At 40.1% G+C, this 11,714-nt stretch overlaps 1 protein-coding gene across 1 annotated transcript; it reads left to right on the forward strand.

Annotated features, from left to right (window-relative positions):
- Positions 1–1,012: 1,012 nt before the first annotated feature.
- Positions 1,013–11,182, forward strand: cnfn (cornifelin). Its single transcript, XM_079503151.1, has 4 exons — positions 1,013–1,347; positions 9,254–9,379; positions 9,515–9,651; positions 10,731–11,182. The coding sequence occupies exons 1-4, from the start codon at positions 1,161–1,163 to the stop codon at positions 10,818–10,820; spliced, it is 540 nt and encodes a 179-aa protein (XP_079359277.1). The 5' UTR covers positions 1,013–1,160; the 3' UTR covers positions 10,821–11,182.
- Positions 11,183–11,714: the final 532 nt, after the last annotated feature.

Here is an 11,714-nt window from a genome sequence, read left to right on the forward strand (position 1 = left end):
CGTTTTTATTGTAAAACAATATTGTAAATTGTATACACATAAAGAGAAAGCTTTCAAGGCATAACAAAAAGAAAAACAGACATTCATAAAGAGAGTGAATCAAACCACTAAACAAATGCCAAACCCCTGCAATGGTGTATTGAAATTATGGCACTTCACAAAATGTTTTAGAGAAATGAAAGTTGCTTACTTTGCAGGTTTGAAATATGTCCATCTATCTTTGTACCTTAAAACCTAAAGCCACTCATTTAATGTAAATACTTGTGTTTGTACTAGTAGTTTATAGGCTATATACAACATAAATCAATAGGTTGACATTTTGCATACATCACAAAAGCATAGGCTACACAAAATGGACAACATAAAATTAGCTGCACTACTGTTATCAGGTTAGGTCTGGATTGGATCTTTTTGTCTTTCTCCTTCCCCCTCAGACCATCTGTCCTATAGACACATGAATGCATTTGTACATTCACACAAGTACACACTTTGTAATAATTTTGTCTTCATATGAGGGCTCACACCATGACAGAGTAAGAAGTGTTCTCGCTTTCCGCTGAGCTGCATGACGGTTGTCTCGCTTGTCTCTTTGGCGTCGTCTGTCCCCATCGCTCCATCCCCGCCCATCCCCTCTGCCCCAGCAGCCCTTTACACATCCTGCTCAGCTCCCTCCTGAACTTCACCCCTACAAAGCCATACAGCAGGGGGTTGAGTGCACAGTGAGACAGCCCCATACTCTCTGAGATCAAGGTCCCAATGTCCACTGTGCTGCCAAACTGGCATCCGCCACTGATCACACCCAGTTTGTGCAGACTGTCAGCCAGCTGGAAGCAGTTGTAGGGTGCCCAGCAGAGAATGAAGACAGACACCAGGGAGATGATGAGGCGGAGGGACTTGCGTTTCTGCCGACGTGTGGCGTTGCACAGTGATCTGAAGATTCTGATGTAGCAATAGAGCATGATTAGCAGGGGAATCCCAAAGCCCAGAACAAAGTTGACTAACTGTAGCCCAACCTTCCAATGCTTGGAGTGCTTGGTAAATGAGGCTTGGCAAACCAGCTGGTCCTGATCCTGATCCAGCATCATCACCTCCTTGAAGGCAATGTCTACACTGCTAAGCCCCAGGCACACCGTCCAGATGATGCCACTGACAATTTGGGCATGGCAGGAGTTCCGCTTCCAGCCGGAGCTGACTGCATGGACGATTGCCAGATAGCGGTCGAAACTAATGCAGGCCAAGAAGAGAATGCCACTGTAACGGTTCAGGGAGAAGAGTGCACCAGAGATCTTGCAGATGGTCAGGCCAAACACCCACTGGTGCGCCCACTGGACGGCAAACAGGGGCAAGGTGAGGGCCAGCAACAGGTCAGAGATGGCGAGGTGGAGGAGGAAAGTGTCAGTCAAGGAGAAGGTACAGACTCCACTGCTCTGGGAGCTTCGGTAGCGGCGAATTACGCAGAGCACCATCACATTCCCCACCATGGCCAGGACAAACACCAGGCTGTACACCACAGGAGAGTAGCTACGCGTAAAGCCATAGATATCATCCTTGGGGCATGGGGACACATTGGTGTCACTGTCAAATGTGCCATTGTCGTCGTAGTCTGGCTCTGGCTGTAAAGATAATAAAACAATCTGGTAACCTGAATAAAAAACTTTCATTGCAACTTTCTTTAATAGCAAAGACTTTTTTAAATTCACTGTTTTAATTAATTCACTGTTATTTAATCGATGTCTTTGCCTTTACAATAACATCACTTAATTATAGTTTTAAAGAATTGAGGATTGGTATTGACCATGAAAATAACATAACAATGAATATATACTGTATAAATTATAAGTAACAATATTAATCATAGCGATCTTGGGATCCACATGGAACGTTGTGGCTTCAATGTGTATCTCAGACTTCATGTGTCAAGTATAAAACATAATTCTGTTAAATGTGGAGGTACATTGGCCAGCATAGTGTACAAGACATTTGGCACTGGATTGTGAGATTAGCTCTGGACATTCACACACACAGAGACAACCCTCGTATAATAGCTACAGGCCCTTGCGGAACCATGCTGTAAATGCTGTGTCCACACACTTGCTCCAATATGCTTCTAAATCCCAAATCACAATTTACATAATTGAAGTTTCAATCATATGGGCCTTTGCCCAGATAAATAACTTCATCCTGTGCATTTGAACAATGATGCAGACCAATCTACTTTTGCTGTTTTTTTGCCCAGTACGGAACAATAAGACATCTTTTCTATAGATCAAATAACGTAGTCATAGACTATTATTTAACTACTGTCCTTGTTCCAAATAATCAGCAGGTAACCATGCAGGTTGTTTGTATTGTTTTAGTTGTAGGACCTCAATTACATTCTGTTTGCGCTTGTGTGCAGAGATTCACATGAAAGGTCACTCACCGTGTAGTCCCAGTAGTCTTCTGTGGTCCACATGACCTGGTCCATAGAATTATTTATGGACATTATGAAACACCTGCAATCGTCAGAAATTAAGAGTGCACACCCTGTTTATACACACACTCAGCACCTGTTCTAGGCTAATCCCTACCACGTTTGGCCAGGCAAGGAAGGATGAGAAAGGAGAAGTTGTCGTCTCAGGAACTGAAACTTCTCATATTCTTTTGGAACAGCTAACAAACATAATGGATGACTGATGGAAATTGTGAAATACTATTAAAAAAATGTCTGTGGCCAGATGCGTAACTTCTCAGACGGACACAGACAGACATCACATGACAATCTAAAAGTATTTCACGTATATCTTGCATTGTGTGAAAACAGAGAGTCTGCAGATTGGAAAGCTCCCTTGCTATTACACTGCAAAATCACAAGGGTTAATTTAATGGTACATTAATTTTTTGCATAGGCCTAGTTAAATTAACCATCTTGAATTTGTAAGTGATGTGTTCAATACGGAGGCATGTCTTCAAACATGAACACAGGACAGAACAGCTTTAAATACAAAAATAAGATGCTGAATAAAATGCTGCATTATAAGTATGTAAGGGCTGACTTTCTGTTGCCCTGAAAGTCATCACTTTATACTTGTATTCAGCATTATGAATAATACTATACACTGGTATGTCAATACAATTAAACAACCGTTACCTTATGTAAAACAAACACGGCCAACAATATCTTCATAATGTGGATATCGAACTTAATAAATTAATACATTTGTGATGTGGCCTGGGCCGTGGCTCAGCGGTCCAGGCACCTTGGCCGGCAGCCCGAGTCTGGCAGTGTGCCGTGGGTTCGACTCCCGATCCAGACGGCCTTTACTGCATGTCACTCCCCCATCTCTCTCCCCCATTTCCTGTCAGCCTACTGTCTGTCCCTCTATAAAAAATATGAAATAAAGGCAAAAGCCGCAAAAAAAAAGAAAATTGTGATGTACGACTCCAAATGTGGGCAAGGTTTCAACCCGAACCGAGCCCCACTGACTTTAATTATATATAGAATTTAAGTTAAATATTTTAAGTATAACACATGTAGGTAATTGTGTGGCCTACTGGCCTCGTGCTAGGAGGACTTATCAGGAGTGGAAAACAAAACTAGAAAAGTATGCTCGTAAGAGAGAAAAGCAGGTGCGCTTCCTCTGGATGCTCCCCTTAGTTTAGAGTAGACAGTGGGTTCTCAGCTATGAATGCAGCTTAAATCAAATACCACTGAAGTGGACAAAGTGAACAGATGCAATTTCTCGTTTATTGAGAAATGCTACAAATGTCAGTGTCATTACCATTAAACAGGGTTTTGATACTCTTTGCCTGAAATTCCTTGGGGCGAGCGTTCTGGTTGCCCTGTAGGCTATAGTTATGTAAAAATGCACTCTCTAATAAGCCTGCAGTCCCTGAGCATGGATCCAGTTGGCAGCGGTATGGTGCATTATATGCAGAGGGTTGCTTAATCACGGAAGTTATGGGTCCAGTACACATTAGTACACTTGTCATAAGATGTGTTAGACATGGGTTGTTGTAATTTAAAGAGGGAGTGCCACAATTGTTGTATTTTTCCAGTTTTTCATGGTGACCGTACTTCATTAGACACCCTGGAGTCGTTTTTATGTGCAATGGTGTATTAACTTTGTATTTAGGGTTTCTTCCTGGAGGCTGAACCCTTGACAGTCAAACGGGCCAATGAAATAAGCAGTAATATAGTGACATCACACTATCAGCCCCTCCCCCTTTAATACTACAGCTATGGGTGCGGCTTCAGTTCAGGTGGATCACCAGTGTTCACCACCCATCACCACCCACCAGGCAAACCAGGCATACTTAAAGGACAACTTTGGTTTTTTTCAACCAAGGTTCATGTTTTAGGTTGTTATTAGAGAAACTAAAAGATGAATGTTATTTTTTTTTCCATTTGCTGCTTTCTTTCGTTTTAGGGATTTTAGCTGTTTTTGACAGGGGGCGGGGGCATTCGAGCATGGGGCTGAATATGTATTTTACAACATTTTATAGCGATTTATTTTTTAATTATTTACTATAGTCCTAATAAACCCCAGGAAATTTCATCTGGCCACAAAACATCACGAGATCTACTGAATGTGTCAAACTGACATTGAGCCTATGACACACAGTGTGGCTTCCCCCCAGTAGGTTACCTTCACATTCAGTAGATCCTGTGATGTATTTGTGGCCAGATGTAATTTCCTGGGGTTTATTAGGACTATAGTAAATAATACAAAAATAAATCTCCATAATATTTTGTAAAAAAATACATATTTAGCACCATGCTCGAATGCCCCCGCCCCCCTGTAAAAAACAGCTAAAATCCCTAAAACGAAAGAAAGCAGCAAATGAAAAAAAAATAACACTCATCTTTTACTTTCTCTAATAACATCCTAAAACATGAAAAAAATAAAGTTGTCCTTTAATGAACTGGTGGGCGTGTCCACATAAAAGCATGATTTTAACAAATACTGTACACTTTTAGGAAAAAGTTCTTCCTCCTTATATTATAATAATACCCAATGATCATGTTTTAGGGTGGAAAGAATGTGTGGCACTCCATCTTTAAACATCCACGATGAGGGGGAAACATTTCCTAAAATGTGAACTGTTCTGGATATACACTGGGCTGGTGCATGGGGCCCTAACAGCCTTATGATGATTTTGATATTATACCAGTCCTATGAATTATTAGACTATTCTTTTGAATGAATACCCTACCTACACTGTATGTCATGTATTTAACAATGCGGTCCCTTTTGTTCTACTTTCATGGATTATGTATCAGTAAGTAGCACATACTGCATTGTCAAATCATGTAATTTTGATGCTATATATAGCTATATAGCTTTCATTTCGTAAGGGTTGGGGTTAAACTGACCAAAGTTTTATTAAATTATATTTGAGAAACGGACATAATTAAATAAATAAAATGGTTTCTTTGCGTTGTTTTATGGTAGAGAAGTGAAAGTGTTTTGCAGCAGTTGCAAAACAAGCGTATATATTTTTTTATTGTGAGCTTTTTGCTGTATCAGGATCGAGTCCTTTGCCTTCCATAGATTCAATGGTATTTTGTTGTTGTTGTCATTTATTTTCATTTTATAGCATAAATATTTTCTAAACACGGTATTTAAAGTGACCAGTGAACTGGGCAACTCGATAACCGAGTTGCGGGGTGTGTACCGTATGGGCTCTAATGCCTGACACTGACAGCCAGCCTCTGGTTTGATTCCCAGCAAGACAAAACATTTGCTGTATGTAACTCCCCTGCTCTTAATTATCTTTATCTCCACAGTAACTCCACAGTATACCCTTGGTGAGGCCTTTAGGAGGGCCATTATAATCCACCGTCCACTCCTGAATGAAGTGCCTGGTGCTGGGAGTCTGGTGCAACGCACAGGTCCTGGGCCTAGTGAGAGCAGGAGTGGACCTGGTGAGATGTAGGAGGGGCCCGGACAGGAGTCAACCCACAGAGCCTAGTCCTTCTATGCGCCAGAATCTGGTTCTCCCAGTCTTGGCAGAGTCGTTCCGGAGCAACAGATTGTGTGGCCCTGGTTTTTCCCTAATGGGACTGATTGAGGGTAGCTACTGGGACGTAAATCGGGACTTGATCACCCCAGCTGGGTCACCTGAGTGAGGGGTATGATGTTCGAGAGACCCGAAACCCTGATGACCGTGGGATACATCATTGAGGATACGTCCCAGGTGCATCCATGCAATGTTTCTTTTGTTATATCCAATGAAGGCTCAGAAAAGCCCCAATAATAATAATAATAATAATAAAGGATTATCCATAATCTTTCATTCTATATAATGTTACCCTTAACTGCAAATATAGCTACCTTCTCTCTTTTGCACCATGCTCATGGTGAGTTGAAGAGGTTTCAACAGAAGACAAAATAAAATAGAAGAACATTAAAGGAAATTACGTCACTGTTTCCATAAGTGTACCTAAGTGGTTACAATGGTGTGAAAATGATCTCACACCTTGTTTCCTTCTGCAGACCATAGATGCTTGTACACAGTAAAATCCACCGTGTTCATTTATGCATTTGTAAGTTGTAACCGAGGGTGTACACAGATATAACCAGTTGGACCCTTAAGGGTCCATTTGGTAATATTGGTTGCATTAGCACATGTGAAGGCTGTTTTTATTCTCTTCAGAATTTATGTGACTTAAGACACCATACTGTATACTCGCCCCTGGGCTTTTACTTCTATAAAACATTATAATATTTTCCTAAAATGGATTCAAGCTCTTAAAACAGCTAAATGGGTTGAACTCTGAGTCTGACAAAGATGTGAGAATTGTCAGCATTATGGCTTCACAATTACCGTTGGATTTGTGCAGAGGAACCGAACGTCTTGTTCTTGTGGTTTGGTCTGTATATTGGGAGTGTATATTGAGAGTCTAGAAAATCATGTTATTGTGAAAAGCAGTTTCACTTCCTTCTGCTAATCCACATTGGTTTGATGATCTGTACGTATACATACCGCATAAACCATGTAATGTTGGTAAAAGAAAGGGTCACAACATGAGAAAACTCACAAATGCCCAAGGATTTGCATCTTGCGAGAACCATCTCTTCTGTGTCTCCCTTTAATCTGCTTATCAGTATAACTACCATGTTTTTTGAGAGGCACTATAGCCCTAACTATAGCCCCTCCAACATCAGGCTTTTGAAATTATATCACATGGCAGCCAAGTCTATGGACTTTTTTGTTTGCTCTAAATGTTTGTTTAGAGCACTTTAAACAAACATTACCAGGCAGGCGCCCCTCACTTCACACAAGTGTAATTTTGGTTTTAACCAGTAGACTGATGTAGAGGACCTCCCTTTAACCAAACATTTTGTGTTGTGTTGTGCTATTACTACTACTACTATACTAATAATAATCATCACCATCATCATCATCATCATCACACAGTAACTGTCTGTATGCTGTCTTAATTTGGGAAATTAGTTGCACATATTCAGGGGGGGGGGGGGGGGGGGGGGGGGCAGAGACGTTGAACTGTGGCTTTGAGTGCTTATGTGAATCACACGTGTATGACTGTCAGGCACATGAATTACATGCAAATAATACCAAGCATTAATCATCCCATTCATGTTAACTCTGTGTTTACTTTGCTTGCCTTGGAATAGGGAATGTATATAAGTTTGTGTACATAGTAAATCCTATATAATTAAATATGGACCTAAATGGGTTCCTTTTTGGATCCATTTTTACAGTCAAGAGTTAAATTAACATGCAAGATTTTACTGCGTAGAAGGGAAGGGTATAGGGAATTGGAGAGATTGAATAGAAAACACGGAAGACAAATTAAATGAAATTAATACTATATTTACCCAGGGTATCTGGGCTAAGCTCAAGAACTTGTTTCCAGCCAGGCCCTGCTCATAGAACATTTCATCGTAGTGGTTCAATGCCTTGTTCAAGGGCACTTCAGTAGTGGCAATTTTAACGTGTCGGACCGCTGATTCGAACTGGCGACCTTCCGGTATCAAGACCGCTCCGCAATCCGTTCGGCCACCGCTGACACACCTGGGGCAACGTGCAAAATAAGCACACCATGTCCAGTACTTGTAGCACTGTTGGTTTCTTACATTGCAAGAACATAATTTCTTTGGAAGAATCATCTGTTCTGTCCAGTTGAGTAAGATTTTTGAAGATCCCCCCCCGTCAAATGTGACTATACAGCTGCAATAGCCATTAGAGGCTGTTAGTGCATAGCATGTACAGTAATTGAATTCATGGAAAGGTAAATGGAAAGCTATCCATTTGAAGCGAGAAAGTAGATCATACTCAACTGAAATAATTCAACAGTTTTTTTTCTTCAAAGTTCATAGCAGTAGCACTTAACCTTTCTGAAATATATAAAGGCAGGCTTGAGAATGCTCCACTCACCTCGACCCTAGTGACTTCATGGGTCAGAACTAAATACGTAATGTCTTGTTAGGTTCCCACATGACAAGTGTGTAGTGTCGTTTTAAAGAATCTCAGTATGTGAACATAAACGTAAGAACTTGTTAAAGACCAGCCTACTTCCACTGAGTAGCTTTTGTTTATTCTGTAAAACTAGACAGTAGACACAGTAAATATAATGGAGAATTAATTTAGTGTTGTGGTAAATGTTGTGCATATTCTCAAAGCAAATAAAGTCATACACAAGCTTATAAGCCCCACCCAAAAGGGACCACACACACACACACACACACACACACACACACACACACACGCACACACACGCACACACACACACACCACCCCCCCCCCCTCTAAGGGTGAAGCCTAATTCAAGGTTGCACAAATAATGTAAAACATACTCCAACGATAACAGTACCGCGTCATTGTAGGTGTGCACTCATTGAAAGATCTGAAGGCCTCTACGCCCCAAACTCAAACATTTGACTTTTGCCTGTGCAAGCTATTCATAGTCCAAAATGGACAGGCGGATATTGGAAGCGCACCATAACAGCAGAGAAACACCAGTATCCCTGTGACGTCACAATGGGTATAAGAGTTGAATACTGGGACTGTGCACTCCCATTTGCGGACTTTCACTAGCTGTTGGAACCAAAAGTCTAACATCCACAGGTAGGAAATCAAAACTGGGGAAAACAATAAAGTTAATCTCGAACATTAACTTTACGGAACTGTGTGTGTGTATATGGGTTGTGTATTTTAACTATAACGTCTAAGTATTGTACCTAATCTCCTCTGTCTCTCACTGCATGCTTCATAAACACACTATGTCTTGTTCATCTGTTCATAGCCATGGCATTCCAGTCGAACACGATCAACTCACAGCCTCAGGTCACTGTCACAAGCTACAGTGTATCTTCTGGCTCATCAGACTGGAGTTCAAATGTGTGCGACTGCTGTGAAGACTGCGGCATCTGTACGTGTTAAATGATGTGTGTATGAAGTGATGCATGAGCCTATTTTCATATGACACAAGTGTGTGTGGGTATAAGCAATAACCCAGTGTCTTGAATCCAATGAAATAACATAAGGATTTGCCTCTCCTGCCCAGGTCTCTGTGCAACATTTGTTCCCTGTATCCTGGCCTGCAAAGTGGCTCAGGACAATGGGGACAGCTGCTGTGTTCCCTTCCTTCCTGGAGCCATTATTGCCCTGAGGACAAGCATCCGCCACAGATACCATATCGGCGTGAGTGAGCTCCTCCATTAATGAAATTAGCTAAAGGTGGCTTGGGTGAATATAACGACATAGATGCATATTATGAAAATAATATTTAGTTTGTAGCAGTGTTCCCAATAGTCATCAATCATCAATATTGAATGAAATGCAGTGTGTCAAATTGAGTCAAGTTGTGGTGGCATGACAGGTGTCTAGGTGGTGCAGACACCTGTCATGCATGAGCTAGAATGAGCCAAGTAAATGTTTACTTTTATCATTTTTTCATAGTGCATTAGTAATTTCTATGTTTTTGAACAGAATTTTCTGATAATTCTGTTGTTTTCTTTAACTATATTGGCCTGAAGAAAAACTTACTTCTGTCCAAAGCATGTTGTTTGTTTGTCCAGAGTGCACTGGGAATAAACAACAACAACAACAAAAACACGTTAGCTTTTTTTAAGTGACACAAATGCTTCATAACCCGCTTTAGTTTTTAATTATCCGTTATCTGCTGCCAAACTATTTGTTGCCAATGTATTATCATGAGTTCATGACTGAATATAAAGTTTGGTTAGATCTATATTTCTCAGTAATTGCTGAAATAGTTTGTGCATCTCAGCATACAGGGTCACTCACCAACGCAGAGGGTTGCGCAATAGGCCACATTCATATAGCAGCCATTTTGCTTTTTTACTTCCTCCTTCAGAATGGGAAACCACACCTTCAGTATGAGCATGCTTTAGGATTTTCCTTATACAGGTGTAACAGAGAGACCTCTCGTTTGAAGTCATAATTTTATGTTGATGGCTACTTATTGCCAACTATCCAATTTGCATAAATGGATAACACTGCAGTGATATTTATTTCCGTAATAACGATTTTGATGCCATTACAATATTTGTGATTCTTTGTTCTCCTTGGGAGTTGGGATCTTTTCTATCATATGCCTTGGATTTCTACACATTGCTTAATATTACATAGTCTTACAATTAAATTAAATAATATTAAAATATTGCTATATTGCTTTAGCTTTTGTTTGCATTACCCAATATTGTAATAACTAAATTGACAGGCTTGTCACCAGTGAACATATTTCTGCTTCTCCTCAGGGTTCTGTGTGTGATGACTGGGTAGTCATGGCCTGCCTGCCCCATTGTGGACTGTGCCAGTTGGCACGAGAGCAGAAGATGAGGGGATGATCTATCAAAGGGGGGAAACCTGCATTTAATTATACATTGGAACTCGGTATTTCCCACTTCCTATGGGGAAGTGTGTCAGTTATTGATTTAGATAAAATTCTTTGTGGGGAGTTGAATGTTAATCAGTCCTACCCAATACAACTGAAATAGAGGAACACATCAGACATGCCATGGAGAGGGAAATACCAACAGACATACAGTACAGTAGATATATGTCAATATCATTAACTTTGTTGACAGTGCACATTAGGACATTTTTATTTATTTAGGTTGATCATGTTTATTATTTGCTGAGTATTTTCTATATGAGATTATTCATATGAACAACATTATTTCAATAAAACCTTTTAGGTATACCCATGTTCTGGTCTCATACTGTCTTGCATAGAGGAACACTGTTCTCCACCCGCTCTGGCCCAACTCTCTGCCTGAACTGGTAGAACAGGTAAAGCAAATACCTTTGAATAAATTATATATTTAAATATACATTTATTTTTAATTCCGAGAGATGAAAAAACACAAAATACTCATGACATTTTCTATATTTAGCTTTTTAGATTAAGTCCTTTTGCACACATAGGTGTTAGGAGAGAACAGCCAACATAATGAAATGGAACATATATTCAGCTTTAAAACAGTACATTTTGTTTACAGAAAGATTACCGTTTTCTTTTTGAATTTTAAACTGGGCAAGATTTTTTGCTACCATAAAAGGCACTACCAAAAACAAAGAAAAAAAATTACTGTACTTTAAACTGTACTTAAAACTTTTGAGGGATGCCAATTCATCCAACTTCGTAATGTCAAGGAGTGAGTTGTAAAACTTGACACTGTTTATCCTGTTCTAACAAAGTATTGTTACAGAAGATCTTATTGTACTATAGATAGTTTTGG

The sequence above is a fragment of the Electrona antarctica genome (genome assembly GCF_951216825.1).
Source record: "Electrona antarctica genome assembly, chromosome: 6".
Classification (NCBI taxonomy): Eukaryota; Metazoa; Chordata; class Actinopteri; order Myctophiformes; family Myctophidae; genus Electrona; species Electrona antarctica.

Bases quoted from the DNA above. Each gene is read 5' to 3' on its own strand.
- cnfn (XM_079503151.1), top strand. From the start codon at position 1,161: ATGGCAGGAGTTCCGCTTCCAGCCGGAGCTGACTGCATGGACGATTGC. The intron at 1,348-9,253 runs GTGAGGGCCAGC...ATCTGTTCATAG, and splicing joins GGACGGCAAACAGGGGCAAG to CCATGGCATTCCAGTCGAAC. The intron at 9,380-9,514 runs GTACGTGTTAAA...TCTCCTGCCCAG, and splicing joins CTGTGAAGACTGCGGCATCT to GTCTCTGTGCAACATTTGTT.